Source organism: Sinocyclocheilus anshuiensis, unplaced genomic scaffold, assembly GCF_001515605.1.
Source record: "Sinocyclocheilus anshuiensis isolate Anshui unplaced genomic scaffold, SAMN03320099.WGS_v1.1 scaffold796, whole genome shotgun sequence".
In the NCBI taxonomy this organism is placed as follows: domain Eukaryota; kingdom Metazoa; phylum Chordata; class Actinopteri; order Cypriniformes; family Cyprinidae; genus Sinocyclocheilus; species Sinocyclocheilus anshuiensis.
The window spans coordinates 154,425-174,431 of NW_015557105.1; the positions used below are offsets into that span (position 1 = coordinate 154,425).

Sequence of the window (20,007 nt, forward strand, 5' to 3'; positions counted from 1 at the left end):
CAGTATGGCTTCCAGTGTCTCTTATTATATATATATATATATATATATATATATATAAAAATCAAAATAAATTGCATGCAATACAGTATATATACACTTTGCAGTAAGCAGTAGTCTAGTATTAGAAACAACTCCTGTCTACTTGTCAGCCATGTGTTTCTGCTGGTTCACCACAAGAGGTCAGAACACTGCAGGGGGGTATTCCAGAAAGCAGGTTATGTGACATATCCGGGTATGTTTGAGGACAAGCCAGCGGATAACCTCAGCTTTCGGTTCCAAAATCGGAGGTTAATTTCAGGGCATCTGACAGATAGTGCACAACATTATATAATATTACAATGTGTAATATAGCTTATTATATATATTTGTATGATATGTTAATGATGAAACGCTAATGTAAGTAATAAATAAGGTAATATATTATTCTAATATGGTTATTATATTTATTTTATTGGCATAAATAACAATTATCTGTAAAAATTATAAAACACTATGACAAGGTAATGTTTAATTTATTATATTATATATATTTATTTATTACATTTTATATTATCTTCTCACACATGGATCGCCATTTTCTATAATGTCTAAATTCTAAATCAAAATACTTATCTGATATGACTTAATATATAATTAGCATCAAACAAACAATATAATTCATATTCTCAAGGATTAAAGATTAAACGGGAAAAAAATTACAATGATTGCAAAACCATCAATTAGGTGGCGATATGCACGAAGCATGTAAACGACCATTGAACAAAAGAAGAAGAAAGAAACAAAGCGTCCGTTTCCATAGCGACTCGTCGATTCGTCGCTCTGTCTTGAGTCTTAATACATATACACATACCTCGAGTAAGCAAGGTTTGGGGTTAATAAACCAAAAGTTCAGGGTTTAGCTGACGCCAAGTTAACCGTGCTTTCTGGAACACACCCCAGCTTAGATTCAGTGTTTTTGTAAGCCATCATTTCCATATTGAAGCATTATTAATCAACACGCTGTTGTGGAGCATGTGAATGATGTTTCTGTACCTCTGCATCCAGACACGGCGTCGCCCGGCTCCGTGTAAATACTGTCCTCACACTCCGAGAAGCTCTACAGAGTCAAAAAATCACGATTCATATATGTGACCCTGGAGCACAAAAGCAGTCTTAAGTCGCTGGGGTATATTTGTAGCAATAGCCAGCAATACATTGTATGGGTCACAATTATAGATTTTTCTTTTATGCCAAAAATCATTAGGATATTAAGTAAAGATCATGTTCAAATTGACACTTAAGACTGGTTTTGTGCTCCAGGGTCACATATTTCATTTATATTTATATATATACACTGTAGTAGCAATAATCCTTTATGATGCTTTCTAGCAAAGAACTGACTCTTCGAGTCTTCAAGTTTCAACGGTTTACTGAAAGTTTCCGCACAATACAGATAAACCGGTCAAAAACTTGCTCCATCTTTCTGACACTCTTAAAAGAAACAGCAATTCTTAAAAGCGCTTGAGAAAAAAGTCCAATAGTAAAGAGACAACATAAACCTAGTCATACTGAAACATTTATGCATTTAGTGTTACATTTTTAATTACACAGATGATGGCTCTTAACTGAATGTGCTTTTGTTTTCCAGTGAAGTAAGAAAGTCTCACATATCAGGGAGTAAATGACGCACCTTCTGTCGGGGCCCGTAGTTCTCAGCGAACCAGACCATCCCATACAGACACAGGAACGTGATGAAAGCCTTCAGACACAAACACACCATCACTTCCACACGCAAACACTCACGCAAACACTACACCGAGACAGTCAGACCGCAGGGACTCACCAAACACAGGAGCCACAACACCACATACAAAACCTGTGTCTTGGAAAACAAGTCTTGTCCGAATTTAATGCACGCCAAGGCCTCCAGGAAAGCGATCGCTCTGAACGACAGAAAAACAGAGATTCGGAAAAAACTGACATTGGGATATTTCATTTTTCCGCAATACATAATGCAATGAAATTTCCCCAGATGACTTGAATAGCTATATTTGGAAAGACTGAATCATTCTAGAGTCAGTTGCAGAGTGCATCTGCATAAAAAATAATGATTAAAAAATGCAAAAAAAAAAATTAAAAAAAATGCAGGAATCTTTTAGGCCTTCATAGGCCTATAAAATAATAAAATACTTTAAAATAATAATGATCATCGTGATTTTATTGTGATTATTATGAAACAAGAATATTGAGCAAAATAAAAATATATCAAAATAATACTGTAAAAAATAATAATAATGCAAATAATTTTATTTTACTGTAAAGTTACTAAAAATAACTTCCTTAATACTGCAATAAAAAAAAATTCAAACTCTAAACCATCAAGCTTTTATTTTGAAGGGTTGCCAGCAAATAAAATATTCAGAGTGAAACCACTGGCGCAAATGTGTTAAATTAAATCACAGACTGCGTGATCTGACAACTGAACTAAGCAATATCAATTTTATTTTGATATATAGTGCAACCCTACTTTTTATTAGACTTTTTATTAATTGTGCAACATAAAACCAAAGGATGATAGACGAAGTCTAGATTATTTTAAGTTAGTATTTCTATAATTTAACAACACATTTGCATGTTTACAGTTCTATGATATTAATCATGATGATTACAGTTCTACGATAATTAATGACATGCAGGTAAACAAATATGTATAATATTTTTAGTGAGTGTTTTATTTTAAGTGTTATAAATTTTAAAAATATATATGAATGCTGCACAGTGTTCAAACTTGCATGACAAACTAATATTTAATATATAATAATTAGTGCTGTTTAATCGTGATTAAACGCATCTAAAATAAAAGTATTTGTTTACATAATATATGTGTGTACGGAGTATATTTATTACGTATATATAAATAGACACACATGCATGCATATATATATTTAAGGAAAATGTTATGTTTATATATTAAATATTTATATATAAATTTAATTATATGCATGTAAATACATGTAGATATTTTCTAAATATGTGTGCATTTATATATATACATAATAAATATACATATATTATGTAAACAAAAACTTTTATTTTGAATGCGATTAATCGTTTGACAGCACTAGTAATAATTTATATAATTATACTCCTGATTGTATTCATCAGAGTGAAGCCGCATATATTCATTTCATTAAATCTCATATGCATTTGACAAATGCACTGAGCAATATCAGTTTTGTTTCAATATACCGTGCAGCTCTGGATTTTAATTGTGCAAATGAAGCTGAAGGATGTTAGATAAAGTCTAGATGATGTACCCTAGATGTTAGGCACAAGAGAAGTCAAATCTAGGTCATCGTGTTAGTTCATATCTGAGACGAGGCAGATTACAACACAGCTCCAGGTTCCCACGAGAAGCGCTCCGACTCACCCAAACACCCAGCACTGAGTCCCGACCCGCTTGCACTGTGTGTCCGTCAGATACACGTAATACTGCCTAAACATCAGAGCACAGGAGCATCAGATCACATCAGTCCAACACACGCTCTGGGGTCTTCAACAGTGCATGTCTGTCAGTGAACAATACTTACTTGAAGACCCTGAGATCAATTTCAGTAATTTAACAACACATTTGCATATTTCTCTGACATTATTTAATGGTCACATGACATGCAAGTAAACAAATAATGTTTTTTTGGTGTTTTATTTTGACTTAATTTTTTTATTTTTATATTATTATTTTTTATATGTTTATATTGCATTTTCATCCCACGCACCTAGAAATGATTCAGGTTACATTTTATTTATTTAAATTTTATCATAATTAAAATATTAATTTAAATTAAATTAAATTAAATTAATTAATTTAATTATAATTAAATTAATTAAATTTAATTAAATGTAATACATTTAATTATAATTAAATTAATTTGATCAGTTTTTGTTACATTTTTTATCAATTTTAATTTTACATTTTCATTATTTAATTAGGCTAATGATTCAGGTGTGTGGGCATTACATTTTTATTGGATTGTTTTTATATTATTATTTTGTTATCAGTTTTTAAGTTACTTTTTAATTTTAATTTGACATTTTTATGATTTAATTAATGATTCAGGTGTGCAGAAATTAAATTTTTATTGGATTGTTTTTATATTATTATTTATTTAAAAAAAATGTTATCAGTTTTTAAGTTACTTTTTAATTTTAATTTGATATTTTTATGATTTAATTAATGATTCAGGTGTGCAGGCATTACATTTTAATTGGCTTGTTTTCATATGAATATTATTTATTTCGATTTTTATCAATTTGTGAAGTCACATTTTTAATCCATTTTAATTTTGCATTTTTATGATTTAATTAATGATCGAGGTGTGCGGGCATTACATTTTCATTCGATTGTTTTATATTAAAATGATTCAGGTTACATTTTTGATTGGATTGTTTTTACATGAATATTATTTATTTTAATTTGATCCATTTTTGTGTTACATTTTTAATCGATTTTAACTTTACATTATGATTTAATTAATGATTCAGGCATCACATTTTTATTTGATTGTTTTTATATTAATGAATTAATTTTACTTTTTACCATTTTTAGTCCATTCTAAAATTAAATTACATTTTAATGAGCTGCAAATGTCATTTAGTTCTATTTTGCACTAAATAAAAGTCTAAAACGTGTGTTCTTCACGTACCGTACAGTAGGAGCCGTGATGATCCCGATGAACAGGATCCGGCACCAGCTGAGAGCGTGGCATGCTGGGAACACGAAGATGTGCTTCAGGAAGAACGTGTTCAGCTCCGTCAGCTTCAGTCAGAGAGACAGAGGAGATCAACCAATCAACCAAAACAACACACTCAAGCTAAAACTAAACTGATCCTGAAGAACACAGATTTAATACAGTTTTATGCAGTAAAGAACTCATTTGAAAGAATCTGTTAACAGATTAGTTTGCATTTTGGTGCGACTGTTTTAATGCTTTGATTGAACTTTAATAATCGACTGAATTTTTTAAAAAATGTAATAATTTATTACAATTTCAAAAAGTGTTATTTTAATATCATTTAAATATTATTATATTTTATTTTTAATATTTTAAATCATATTTTATTTTTTCTGATTTCAAGCAAATTTTAGTTTAGTAGTTTTGTTGTTTTAGTTTCATTTTTATTAGTTCTTAAATACGTTTTTATTATTTTCCATTTCAGTTTTAGTTTAAGTTATTTTAGTACATCAAGTTAAACTTAAGTTAAAAGACGTTGAGCAAGTCGCTCAGTTTAGCAAACTAGCTAAAATAAAATGTTTTTTATATTTTAACTGAAGTAAACATTTGTATTATTTACATTTAAGTAACGAAAATGTTATTGAAATGATTTTAATTTACACCTACAAATATTATTTGTATAGAGGTTTTTACAGTACACAGCTTTACAGAAAATCATGTTGATGTTTATATTAATTTATAGCACATCACACATGTTGCTCTGTTTTTATAACCTGACCTACTTAAAATAAGGCAAATGATCTAAAAACCTAAAAAGCAAGCAGAATGGAAATATTACTACTTCTTCAAAGCCACATTTGTGTGAAATCCCATATTTAGCCTCAAAATCCAGTGAAACTGCTTGAGATTGTGCTTCAGTCACAGTATTGTCAGACATTTAACTACTGTTTAAAGGGCCCTCAGTAGGGAGCGAGGGGACCGGCCTTTCATCGCCGTGGAAACGGCTCGGGGGCGGAGCCTATTCGCTCAGGAGAACTCATGTGACCCGCACCTCTGAACTAGTTAGAGCTGGTTAAACTAGTTATTTTTTATGCTGACAATAAAAAACAACAATAAAAACACTGACTAATAAAGACTGTTATAGTTAACTCAAGTAGTTTTAATTATTTTATAAATTGGATTATCATTAATAATTGGATTAATAAAATGTATTTAATTAATTGTAACACTTTACAATAAGGTACCATTAGTTAATGATAGTCATGTGTTACAGTATTTATTAATCTTTGTTAACATTGTTAATAAAAACACAACTGTTTATTGTTAGTTAATGTCAGCTCAGGTCCTTTAAATAAAATGAACAACTTTCAGTTTTAATCATTTATTCAGTAAATGTTGAAATTAACATTAACATAAGATTAATAAATGCTTTAGAAGCATTTTTATTGTGTTATGTAGTTAGCTAATGTTAACAAATGGAAACTTATTGTAAAGTGTTACCAAATTAATTATATTTATCAATATTTCTCACTATATAATTTGGAGACAGACTCCACCCCCCAGAAAAAATAAAATAATAAAATACAAAGACAAAGTGAGAAATATTCATAAACTGGCATTTAATTAAATGTATTTATCAATATTTCTCACCATATAATTTGGAGACAGACTAAACAAAAGATGAAAGATGAAGTCAAAAATATGAACAAATTGGTTTTTTATTTAATTAATTAATTAATTTGTGTGCATACATATATATATATATATACACATGCACTATACTGTATATACAATTATGAGAAAGATAATTAATACATTATATAAAACAGACTAAAAGAAATCAATTTTTAATTATGGTTTTGTAAAATATGAACAAATTGGTTTTTTATTTAATTAATTAATTTGTGTGCATACATATATATATATATATATACACATGCACTATACTGTATATACAATTATGAGAAAGATAATTAATACATTATATAAAACAGACTAAAAGAAATCAATTTTTAATTATGGTTTTGTTCTTCACAGTGCATTCTGGGATTGCTAAACTAACTAGGATTTGAACCAAACCTAAAATGAGAGCAATTATTTGATTAATTATATATATAAGTCACTCTCATTAAAAGTCAATGAAAATGCCCTATAAAACCCAATGCATTTTTTTATTTTTTATTCCATGCTTTCTGTTGGAATCTGGTTCGATTAAACTAATCAATTGAATTCAGAAAACTTTAACAACTTAGTGCCCCCCTGAAGTGTTATTTTTCAGCGCTGGCTGATAGAGAAGTGAATGCACGGACCTGCCAGATGATCATGAACAGATAGACTCCCGTCACTCTCTGTAAGGAGGACTTGGGGTCGAGCCAGCGCACGTATGTCCAGCTGGCAGGAGTGAACTGCAGCGCTGCACGCTTGATCTTCCCCGTGGTGCTGTGGATGTCTCTGTGCGGCACAAACACACTCGTTCAGCTCGGTCAGTCTCTGCCAGACGCTCTCAGAAGCCAGTGTTTGAGGGGTTTCTTACTTGATGCTGGCCCAGTGATACGTGCGCATCTCCAGGAAGCGGCAGGCGGTCATTCCCAGCCAGATCCCTCCGCCGTTACACAGCAGGATATCCAGGATGACCTGATCCCACCAGCACTCCGCGAAATTCGGAAGAAGATGCATGAAGAACAGCTGCGCCCAGAGATTTACTTGCCATTAGCATGCTTCTAATAAACAGTGTGAAGCTGGAATTAAAGCAATAAGCCCCGTGGTGGATTTATAACAGCTAAGGGGCGGTGTTCGGTACGACGTGAAGCGGCTGTTATAAATTCACTGTAAACCACGGCTTCACAGGGATTATGGCTTTTATAAAACGGTTATTCCATATACGTAGTAAGGTTTCACAGAATAAAACAGAGCAAATAAAGTGTGATGATATTAATAAAAACAGTATTCTTCCACCAAACAATGTAGCTCCTCAGAAACAGTTGTGGTTGTTACAAAGTGGTTGCCGAGCAACACACAGACGTAAACAAAGGTGTATGTTACTTTGTAGAGTCATTTACAACAGCTTCGAACGCGGCTCAGCCAATCAGAATCAAGCACCGGAACTCTCCGTTTTATAAAAGTCATTTTTAAGGCATTAACGCAAGTAGTTTTGACTATTTAATTGCATTTAATTTATGTAATTATTGTAATTAATATGAATTATTCATTGTCATTTAGTTAATTATTTTATCAATATTTCTCACTACATTTGAAAACAGACTCAATATAAAAAGAAACATCTAAAATGAAGATGAATTCTGACTTCGTCCTACATTTTAAAATCATTGTTTGTTTGTTTTTTAGTATTTCACAGTGCATTCTGGGATTGCTAAACTAGGTTTTGAACCAATACTAAAATAAAATTATTTGGAGCCAGATGCTGAACAATATCTTTATTTCCATTTTAATTTTTCTGTATTTAGTTTTAAAGTTTATTTAATTTTAATAATCAAAAATCATGACTAAGCAATTAATTCCATGAACTTTAAGAATGTAATATTATTATTACAATAATAAATAAATAATAATAATAAAATTTCAACAATAGAGCCCAATGAAAGGCGTTTCATTATTTACACACACACTAATATATATATATATAGAGAGCGAGAGAGAGAGAGAGAGAGAGAGAGAGAGAGAGAGAGAGAGAATCTTAGATTTCTATAGAGATTATTAGATTTATATATTTATATTTAGAAATTCTAAATAAATTCTAAATATATCATTCTAATTGTTGTTGGTTTTAATATTTAATTTAATTAATTTTAACAATAAATGTAATAAATTAATTTAATTTAAAAGGTTTTAATCATTTTGTTGTGTTTTTGTCTTTTTTAATATGTCTATATAGTTCCCTTTATTATTTTATTTCAGTTCGGTTTTATTTCAGTTTTAGCTTTTAGTTATTTTAGTAGATCAAGTTAAACGAAATTTTTAAAATGATTTTTTTAATTGTTTTTTACATTTCTGCTAATTATTTAATTTCAAGTAAATTCTTTGTTGTCCATTTTAATTTGTCTGCATTTTGTGTGTTTTAGTATTTAATATACATTTATTATCAAAAAGAGTGCAATCAAAATAATGCATGAAACATTTAACAATTTATTCAATCTTTTTAAATGCAATCAAATTAAATGTAACAATTCCTTTTATTTTCCGGCAAACATAATCGAGCGGTCATTAGCTGTGAAACATCATATACAGTCTTCTATGAATGCATGAATCAGTAGCTATGTTTCCATCACACTATTTTAATGCGCATTTTGAAGTATTGCATGAGAAACGAGTGATGGAAACGCCAAACTTCGATTAAAAATCCCTTAATTCGCAAAATAGTTTTCATGCTCGCTTGAGGTGGTTTTTGACTTGTGCGAAAAAAGGGTTGATGCAAATAATGGGAGACGGAAATGCATTTTGCGAATAAATTCCTCCAAGCGCATCAAAAAAGCCACGTGACTTTGTGCTATGGGACGGCAAAACCTGACTAACCAGCGGACCGATCTCATTCCACATAAGGCCGTCGCGATAACCGCAATATCGCAACACCGCGCTATTGACAAGCAAACCGTAGAGGAATGCAAGAACCGCTATTTTTGCGTGTTTTCTTTTTTCGTAAGGTTATGCCCTTCTCGTTTTACACTTCATGCATGTGGACTGAATATTAAACAAGTTAGTAATGATAACATAATGTGTACCATGCTGATTTGTACAGAGGCTTCGTAGAAATTGCCTAAACAGACAGTGAATGAGAGAGAGATCGACTGAGCGCGTGCGATTACTTGCGTCTGTCCTCCAGGCAGAGTCATATATATTTGTGAAAATAGGTTGTCATGTCCAAGGAAAGCGAAATCTCTGTCTTAGCATCGACGCATAGCTGGTCAGCTGAGCCTTCTAAAGTGGCGCTCAAAGTAAAAAGTGATTTCAACAGCGTGTTTCATTTAGTGATGGGTCGTTCTTGAATGATTCGTTCATTTTGAACGAATCTTTAATGTGACTCGGGAAGAACGAGTCGTCTCGGGGTGTGATTCGTTCAGTCGCGCATGCGCAACATCCTATAGGTTCTGTACTGGAATTAGTCAAGTAGTTCACCTGGTTCGAGTCTTCGGGGTTTTCCGAGTCATTCGTTCATCACGTGACAGCCCCATAAGCTTTAACCAATGCAGTCTGAGCCGGAAAGAGACTTAATAATAATAACCAACTCTTTGTTACCTTTGTTACAACATTCAGTGTTATGGAAAAGAACCATAATGACAGAAATTCACACATTTATAAACCATAAGAAGTAAAAAGCTACAATTTGAGACCAGAAAGTATAATTGCCTCCCAGACATGTCTTACACGACTGCGTTCCCAAACAGCAGCATCCACCTTCGAAAGCAATGAGCGCATTTACTGTTTCGTCTGCTTGCTCTGAGGAGCAAGTAATTTATTATGTGTGACTCTAGAGCACAAAAGCAGTCTTAAGTCACTGGGGTATATTTGTAGCAATAGCCAACAATACACTGTATGGGTCAAAATTATCTATTTTTCATTTATGCCAAAAATCATTAGGATATTAAGTAAAGATCATGTTCCATGAAGATATTTTGCAAATTTCTTACCGTAAATATATCAAAACTTAATTTTTGATTAGTAATATGCATTGCTAAGAACTTAATTTGAACAACTTTAAAGATGATTTTCTCAATATTTAGATTTTTTTGCACCCTCAGATTCCAGATTTTCAAATAGTTGTATCTCAGCCAAATATTGTCCTATCCTAACAAATTTATTCACCTTATTTATTCAGCTTTCAGATGATGTATAAATCTCAATTTAAAAAAATTGACACTTATGACTGGTTTTGTGCTCCAGGGTCACATATATGAAAATTACTATATTATATATTTTTATATGCTCCTACTTTTCTTAGTGATTTATAGTTGCAGTTTATCAGGAAGTGACTATTTTGTTCTCGTGACTCGTTGGATGGAAACGATGCTTGTTCGCAAATGTTTTATGCGATATTCCAGTTTTGTGCATAAGCTAAATTCGCAACTTTGGATGGACACCCGGCTAGTGTGTCGCTCTCGCTGTAACCGGGTTCATGCTGTAAGCGAGGTGTTTTACCTCGGTCAGCTCCCAGGTGATGCTGATAGTCCAGCACAGGCCATAGCTGCGGATCAGCAGAGCCTTCATTCCCCAGCCCCAGAAATGACTGAAGGCGAAGATGTCGAAGTGGCTGAGGATTCGCTCCCAGGTGATCACATGACAGTTGACGGCATACTCCTGTCAATCATCACCGCAACGACAGTTTAACACGTGCTTAAAGACGCTAGAGGACATCACAGGGTTAAACTGAACACAGTGCATCACTCTGAGATTTGTGATGGTGTTATTTTAGTATCATTGAGATACTATTATTAGTTTACAGTATATTTTCCTGTTTTCATTTTTACTAATTTTGCATGCTTTTGTCTTATTTATAATATGTCTATATCGCATTTATAAATTTTTATTTCAGTTTTAGTTTTAGTCAATTCAAGAATGAGGCAAGATGCCTTGGCGACTAGCTGTAATAAACTAAGTTTAATTTTTATGTTTTCAATTTGTACGCTATTTTAAATTCTTTTTTTTCTGGATACGGTTTTAATTTAATTTTAATAATCAAATGGTTCGATTCAATTTAAATAATCAAAAAACACGTATAATCAATTAAATTAATACAATTTTAATGTAATATTGATATTATTATATATATATATATATATATATTAAATTATTTTTCTAAAATTTGCCATATTTTAATTTAACTGGAGTCTAAGTGTTGTCCGTTTTAATTTTCAATTTAATTAAATAATTTTAAAATAAAATAAAAATAATTTAATTAAAGCTTAAATAATTTTGTTCTGAATTTTTGTCTTTTTTAATATGTCTGTATAGTTTTTATTAATCTTTATTTCCATTTTAGTATATCAAGTTAAAAACCAGAAATGTTTCCTTGGCAACTAGTTGAAATAAATAAGTTGATTTTTTTACAAATACTTTATTTCAGCTTATTTCATGTTTATTTTAAGTCACAAATTTTTTTTCTGGTTTTCTTTTAGCTAGCTACACTGACCCTGATTTGTGAGCTCTGGCAGAAGAAAATATTTTATGAACACAATGCATTCATGAGCTATTCCTATAACAACAGAACTGACCATGATGTCGGCTTCCCGTTTGGCGTAGCGCAGATTGGGATCCAGCCAGAACATGAGAGACTTGACCTGCTCCCAGTTCAGGAAGATGATAAAAACCAGGAAGAGGAAGTACAGCACACTCAACCCTGCACAAGCACACAAACACACCCATCAGAAACGAGAAACACATCAACCGACTAACCCAACCACTCAGACACGACCTCAGATCTGCCCTTTCATCATTTATTCATGTTTAAACCATAGACTGTATAAAAACATGGACGTAGTGTCCGTGACGTCACCCGTAGATTTCCGAAGAGCGTTTTTGAAGCTCAAAAGTGGGCGGAGCCGGCCGTCGCCATCTTGGCAGCGTGTCACCGCGCGTTACTCCCGGATAATCGAAAATGGGCAAAGAGGCGGGAGCTGGTTGCTGAAGCCACGCCCACCTAGCTCGACGGTGGTGACAGCAGCGGCAATCCACCTGTCACTCAAGTGGCCACGCCCTTAATTATGCAGAACTTTAAGGCTTAATATAATTTAAACGGATGAGTTATAAAAAAATTCAGCCCCCTCACAGTTGTCATGAAGGGCAAAATTAGCTATATAGACCAAAATCATTTTTTGAACCAGGCTGTAAACATGTTTTTTTCTGCTGTAAAGTTGGGCATTTTAACACGGGGAGTCTATGGGATTGACTCCCTTTTGCAGCCAGCCTCTAGCGGCCAGTTGATGAATTACAGTTGAAGTCACTTCCGTGTTGGCTTCACGAGAGAGAGCGGGAGGTTGCTGCTTGGTTTAAACATGCATCTGTATTACCAGACTTCCAAAATAAGCGTCTGATCCACTCACCGAACACTATACGCCATATTGCTGGATGGGGTCTTGTGAACGGACCTGAAAAAAAGGCAAAGAGGGTTATTAGTTGACATCATAGACAATAAAAAAGTATTGACAAGTATTTTTATCGTCTCGTATGACCAAATGTAAGGGCCTGCAATCACGCGGTTTGACCAGTGTGGCGCTGTAGCGCAAGACTGTACTCAGCGCTCCCACATGCAGTCCAGTAGAAGAAGATGGCGGTTATGAACGTAAACAAATGCATCGCGTCCCAATTCACCTACTCATACTATGCCCTAAAAGTATGCACTCTTTCTGTGAAGAAAAATACATACTTTTAAGTATAGTAGGCAAGCTTTGGGACATACTATTTCGTCATAACTGCAAAAAACTACAAACATGGCGGATATGCGTGACCAAAAGACAGGTAGAGAAAGGGGTTTGAGTGATAAATAATCAATATCTAACCTGTTGAAAAATTTCATGTTATCGGCATTATATTTCATCTGCAGCAACACTGTGAATTTTTATAATGATACGTTTGGTCATTAACTTTTAAATGCACCATTATTTTTGTCATTCAAAAACAGTTTTTATTTCAGTATCATCTTGGCTTCGTCTGTGAAAAAATGTCATTGATGAAACCTTACATTTACATTTAGCAGACGGTTTTATCCAAAGCGACTTACAAATGAGGACAACAGAAGCAAAATCAACAAAAGAGCAATAATAAGCAAGCGCTATAACAAGTCTCAGTAAGCTTAACGCAGTACACATAGCAAGTTTTTTTTAAATTATATAATAAATGAAAGGAAACCAGCTAGAATAGAAAAAGAATAGAGCAAGCTAGTGTTAGAGGCCTTTTTGTTAATTGTCTTTTTTTTTTGCTTTTTGTTAATTGTATAATAAATAAAAAGAAAACAAATAAATAGAATACAAAAAGAACAGAGAAGCTAGTGTTAGATTTTTTTTTATTTTGTTTTTTAAAGAAAACAAGCAGTTTGTAAATGAATAGAGTGCAAGTCTAAAAGGGGCCAGTTTTTTGTTTTTTAAAGAATAGAATTAGAATAGAGAGTGCTAGAGTTAGAGGGTCAAATAAAATTACAACGAAAATGATTTGTCAACGAAAGTAACACTGTTAGCAAACATCCCGACTGAGAGTGACGTTTAGATGAATATGGAAATACATGCTGCGTACTTATATATATATATATAAAAATTGTATAATAGTAATACAATTGTAATAGTAATATAATTGTTTGTCATTATCAAAAGCTGAAATGTTTACCTTGTTTTATTTAGAATATGTACAACTCAATATTTTACCATTAAAATCTGAATAATCTAATCAAAGCCTACTGATTAACCAGTTAAAAAACTGACTATCAACTGTTTAAATAATCATTAGATTAACTGATTATCAAACTAATAATTTGTTGCAGTCCTATTATGAACCTGAACACACTTGTGACCATGATCCTAAAACACTTATGGCCAAAAGCGCAGGACTCTGAGATCTTCAGCTTGACTTCACGACTCTTACCGTTGGGGAAGGCGAGTACGCTGATGACCAAGAAGAAGGAGATGACCAGGATGAGACCCACCCACAGGTTACTGTCAGGGTTTCCATCATCTCTGCAACGGAAACATGCGGTCACACACTGTTTCTATTCCACCACAGTTTCACAATTCACTACAGAAGATGCAGTCAGAGAATGAATACTTGTGATTACACAGCAGAAAAATAGGTTCTTGACATTTTGAAAATATAAATAATGTATTTCCTATTGATGATGCTGCTATAAGAGTCTGGAACTGACAGCATGGGAACTACCACTTTTGTTTTCACCCAAGCAAACACATCGTTGGCTGATGACGATAATCACAAAATGGACTCATTTTATTACTGTATTTTAAAGTGTAACTGTAAGACAGACTTGATATCTGCTCTTCACTGGATTGTAAAAAGTGAGCAGTGCATACTGGACTGGAGACAGATGTGCATGCAAAAATAAAAACTTTAAATAAAAATAAAAAATATACAAAAAATAGCAAAAATAAATAAATAAATAAAACCAATAAAATTAGAAAGATACAAACTGATAAAAAAAATTATAAAAATAGAAAATAAAAAATGTTCTACTTAAACAGAAATGAGAAAGAATTCTATTTCTTTCTACTTTAACCCTATTGTCGCGGGTTGTTTTTCACGTACGCGGGTTGAAGCGACTCCAATAACGTGATAATTAGCCCCTGGGTAACCCTGCCAAAAAAATGTGTATTTTACCCCTCGGAATGCGATTTTTAATGGGGGACCCCCCCCCGGTTGGAACAGCAGTTACGCTAATTATGTCTCTATTTGTTTCTCTGTTTTTGCCACGGGATTGACATCCTGTGGTAACTAGGATTTACACAAGCTTCAGTCTGGATCCAGAACACCTGAGAAGAGATGATGCCAACCCCTCAGAGGACCTCAGATGATGCCAACCCTGAAACCACATACAGAACTACCACATTTGCTATAAGTTTGATTGCTTCATAAAATAATTGCTGTTAATAGTGTTCATCGTCTGTTTTATTACGTCTTAAATAGATTTTTCCGTACATTTCTGCCATATGTACATTAACTGACAGTCACCACTGATAAGCTACCACTAAATATTGTAGAAACTTAATTTGCTGTAAAGTTGCTTTGCAACGATTTGTATCGTGAAAAGCACTATACAAATAAACTTGAATTGAATTGAATTGAACTGTTCAGGGGGCCCAGAAACTGTAGCGGCGCCGCTGACCGCGAATACCTATTTTATTCCATGTTTTAGATCTTATACAGTAAAAGTCAAAAGCCATTTTACTGGTTATGAAAAAAGTCATTTCTGTTTTGTCAATAACATACAGCAGCTGTGAAAATAGTCATTTTTTACCCATCAACAAAAGTAAGAAAAATCTAGCTTAATTAGCTATATGGACCCTTTTCACATTTCCGGGTTTCTCAGCAGCGTAAGTCGTCATAGCTGGGTTAACTTCAAGAGCAGTGAATGGGAGAGTACCACAAATGTATTTTTTGCATTCCCATTTGCTCAAATAGCAAAAGAAAAACTCCACGATAGTGTTTTCATGACTTTCAATAAAAAAAATTGAGAGACTGATAACGGCAGTGAGAAGTGAGTACGATGTCAAATTTACCGTCCCTCCCAGAGACAATGCATTAGAAACACAGCATTAGTGTTAACTAGTTTTTTTGTAATTTGATGCAAAGGTGATATAATACAAAGTATAGTGTTATAAATATACATACATTTAAAAAAAATTAAGATATAAAAAGCTTTCGAGGATTTACGATGCTGATGACCATTAAACGAGTCATCACAGTCTCGTGAAAAGGGTCCATTTATCTGTTTCTTAAAATTACAAACAAAAATCAAACTGTTTCTCATTTCTCTTTTTAATTATAAAATCAAATGACCAGAAGGTACAGGGAACATGATTAACTTACACGCTGCCTTTAATGAAAAAAAAAAAAGAATATAAACAGCCAGTAGTCTTTAGTTTACTTAACACACATGATGCATGATTTGTTACTTCAACTTCGGATTATAGAAATCGCTGGTCGTTCTGAACAGCATTGCATCGAATAAAACTGAACACGCCCCTGAGTACGCGGTGACGTCATCAAAAAAAAAAAAAAATTTTTCCCGGAAGTGAAAGACCGTAGAAGATCCGCTAAGATCGTAGTTGACACCTAATGGCACAACAAACACGCACTAAAAGCCATAGAATTCAGATTTAGATAGCATGATTACTATATGAAATGGAGCCGCGCGATCATTTGTTGCTATAGTAACATATGCCGTCATTGCGGTTCTTTGTGTGACATTGTGGTTGTGCGTCACTCACCGCGTAAACGCGAAGTACATGAGGCTGAGCACGGTGCATGTGAGCAGGCTGATGGTGTGAGGCTTGTAGAAGAAGTCGATGGTGATGTCCTCCACCTGCTGCTCGTTGATCATGCGGAAATGCATCCTGTAGTTCACATCATCTTTACTCAGGGTCCTGGAGCCGAACGCGGACGCCATGCTTTTTTCCTCTCCGTCCTGGCTTCACCTTTGATTTACCGTGATGTTAGAAGCTCTCTCTCCCTCTCTGGCGTCTGCGGCACGAATGCAACCCGGATGACGGCCATGCATGTGTGCAATCCGGCTCCTAATGCATGCACAACACAATCAGCTGCTCGGGGAGAGAGATGCATGCACGGAGCGGAAAGATTGCACACGCATTAGGGGAAAACAGACCATTCCTGCATTTTCATTGGTTTGTATGCAGTGCTAGGCGTGCAGCCGGTATGGCAAGCCGAAAGGGTCAAAACGTGCAGCGGTGCTCGAGTTTCTCACGCGCTGAAGGTCACGCTGTTGTGTTGAGTGTCATTTACACCAACAGTAGCAAACGTGGCATTGCGCTTTCCTCAATCACACAGTGGCCCCAAAAAGTAGACAAAAGTGCACTCGATTTATTTATTTTTTTTTAAGTTTGTACATAAAATTAGCACTTTTGGCAAAATATCATTACAATTATCTCCAGTTGCATGAGTGTTTTATTTTGACCGGAAAGGGTTGCGGCAATATCTCTCATTTCAAACCAACCATCTTTTTCTCAAATGTTTTGTTTGTAAGTGTGTTTCTTTACGATAAATAATTTGATATTTGTATCTAATGCAATGGCATTCGTGCATTAAGCATGACTGAAATGTCCAAATACATTTGGAGTGCTTTATAGCTATTTATTTTTGATTGTGGTAAAGGGTAGCTATATTTGGTGTTGCATAAAATTCTGCAAACCACTAGACATACATGTAAAGTATTGTGTGCCATGAGAATCTGAAGAGTTTATTTGCAAAAACAGATAACTCCGTTTTTATTCATTTTCATAAATCGTGTTTTTTGTGTGTTATCGTGTTTTTATTGTGTTAGTTAGCTTTATTTTTTTTAGCTATTATTATTTAATCAAAACAACCCAACTGCAGTTTGATTGATATTAATTGGAGTGCAGGGTAAAAAAGAACATTATTTTTGAGTTATCTGTTGTTGCAAATGAACTGTTCATGTGTTGTGGTTGGTTTTTGTATTTGAACACCTCCTGAACGTCACACATCTTCATGGTCAGCAGCAGCTGCGGGTTTTACTAAAGAACTCACTCACAAACACGAGTCACGCCAGCAAATGTGTTTCACTGCAAGATGTTATGCATGCTTGTACTGTCAGTATGATGATGTTAAACTTATCACTAAAGCAACAAAAATAATAAATCATTAATTTGCAATTAAAACTAAATGGTCTATATATATATATAATATAGTGTATATATATATATATATATATATATATATATATATATTAGTGCTGTCACATTTATTATGTGTATATATAAATACACACAATATATATTTTGAAAATATTTACGTTTATATTTGAAGAGTTTATTTGCAAAAACAGATAACTTTTTTATTTTATTTTCAAAAATCATGTTTTTTATAATGTTATCATGTTTTTATTGTGTTAGTTAGCTGTTTTTTTTAGTTATTTTTTAGTTTAATCAAAATAACCCAACTGCGATTTGTTTGTATTTATATATAGTTCACACATTATGTAAACAAAAACTTTATTTTGGATGTGATTAATCGTTTGATATATATATATATATATATATATAAAATATAAAATACAGTAGCTTGACTGATTGCTATCCAGTATTGCACAAACAGATGATGAGAGGTAAACAGTACTCAGTACTTTAATAGTGAGCAAATGCAAAACTTGTGGCACATTTACATTTATGCATTTGGCAAACATGTTTATACAGCAATTTACAGTGCATTCATGCTAAACATTTGATCTATTCACACCCAGGGAATCAAACCCATGACCCTGACACTGCAGCACCAGATGAGCTACAGAAAAAGGCATTAAACAAGCATTTATATACACATTCAATTCAGATGTCATTACTCGATCTCACCTGTCTGATCAAACCTCTTGCCTGATGGTGATCAAGGGCTGCGTTGAAACAAAGACAAATAAAAGAGATTTCAGTGCGTTTGAACATTGTTCAGCATGTTTTGTTGTTTTCAAACAGAATGTTAAATTACCAGAGTGTTAAAGTGAGATCAGCACACGGCTTTACTCTCCCAATAGATCAGAATCAGAGCCAGAATCAACTCCAACCCACACAACACACCGATCACCAGCTTCAGCCCCACAAGCATGTTTCTCTGGAGAAAAACATGTTAATCAATAACAATATCAACAATCACAACATCAGTTCAGTGTGTCCAAATGCCTGTTTGCTATAACGTACCCTTGTGTTGTATTCTGGGCTGTTATACTGTAAAATCAAATCAATGAATGAGATGTATGGACATTGCTGCAACTCTGGCTTCAATAAGTTATGAAGTTATGAACAATCACAAATTACCCAATCCCAACTTCCTTCATTTAAAAACGGACAGAGAACTATAGCTGCGATTGACCAGAAAAGGCTGATAATGTTGAATATGAAGGACAGCTTCACCTTTCAGAACAAGAACAAGATAAATCATTAAATTCCGTTTCGGTCATGATTTAAAAAAAAATAAAAAGATTATGAATATTTGGTCACTCACCACAGGCATGAATGGAGAATTTCCAGCTGCAAATGTTAGAATGCCACTTGCAATGAACTGAAAATAAATGGTTAAAACACAGATATAGTATCATCTTGAATGTTCAGAGACTGTCTGAGAGATGTGTGTGTGTGTGTTTACACTGATAAATGCAGACAGGATCTCTGTGTTCTCACCAGGGCACTAGGTAGGGTGTACACTAGATGGGACAGACCGTATTCAAGAGTAATGAGGCTGCCGATGCAAATGACAAACACTCCGATGCTGAGCTGAGCCGCCTGAAACAACATAACAGCCAGATAAATAATAACAAAACTGTCTGAGATCACGATATGTGTTCCATGATAAACCTGGATAAATTGTTCCATATGGCAAAAATATGTATTTTTAAAAATATTTAAAAATATACAAAAAATGGCCAAAAATATTTTTGCTAATATGTTCCAAAATATATTTATGTAAATGTATTTTCTACTAATATCACTTTGGTCACTTTTTGTATATTTAAAAAAAAATATATTTAAAAAATATGAATATACATATATATATATATATATATATATATATATATATATATATAGAGAGAGTATATATATTTTTT

General features: G+C 33.4%; 2 protein-coding genes across 2 annotated transcripts in view; both read right to left on the minus strand.

The window, feature by feature from the left end:
- ptdss1a (phosphatidylserine synthase 1a) overlaps positions 1–17,243 on the minus strand; it is a 19,044-nt gene extending 1,801 nt beyond the window's left edge. Inside the window, exons 1-12 of the mRNA XM_016472656.1 lie at positions 16,649–17,243; positions 14,295–14,386; positions 12,764–12,808; positions 11,936–12,060; positions 10,863–11,021; positions 7,246–7,397; positions 7,022–7,163; positions 4,683–4,795; positions 3,410–3,475; positions 1,823–1,922; positions 1,670–1,738; positions 1,033–1,096 (exon numbers count right to left, since the gene is read on the minus strand). Coding sequence (XP_016328142.1) covers positions 1,033–1,096; positions 1,670–1,738; positions 1,823–1,922; positions 3,410–3,475; positions 4,683–4,795; positions 7,022–7,163; positions 7,246–7,397; positions 10,863–11,021; positions 11,936–12,060; positions 12,764–12,808; positions 14,295–14,386; positions 16,649–16,827 — 1,306 coding nt within the window. The 5' untranslated portion in view covers positions 16,828–17,243. The remainder of the gene's footprint in view (positions 1–1,032; positions 1,097–1,669; positions 1,739–1,822; positions 1,923–3,409; positions 3,476–4,682; positions 4,796–7,021; positions 7,164–7,245; positions 7,398–10,862; positions 11,022–11,935; positions 12,061–12,763; positions 12,809–14,294; positions 14,387–16,648) is intronic.
- A 1,327-nt stretch (positions 17,244–18,570) lies between these two features.
- The window catches only part of LOC107677656 (membrane-spanning 4-domains subfamily A member 4A-like), a 4,102-nt gene continuing 2,665 nt past the window's right edge, over positions 18,571–20,007 (minus strand). Inside the window, exons 4-9 of the mRNA XM_016472649.1 lie at positions 19,583–19,684; positions 19,407–19,463; positions 19,220–19,315; positions 19,103–19,129; positions 18,894–19,016; positions 18,571–18,801 (exon numbers count right to left, since the gene is read on the minus strand). Of these exons, the coding sequence (XP_016328135.1) occupies positions 18,912–19,016; positions 19,103–19,129; positions 19,220–19,315; positions 19,407–19,463; positions 19,583–19,684 (387 nt within the window). The 3' untranslated portion in view covers positions 18,571–18,801; positions 18,894–18,911. The remainder of the gene's footprint in view (positions 18,802–18,893; positions 19,017–19,102; positions 19,130–19,219; positions 19,316–19,406; positions 19,464–19,582; positions 19,685–20,007) is intronic.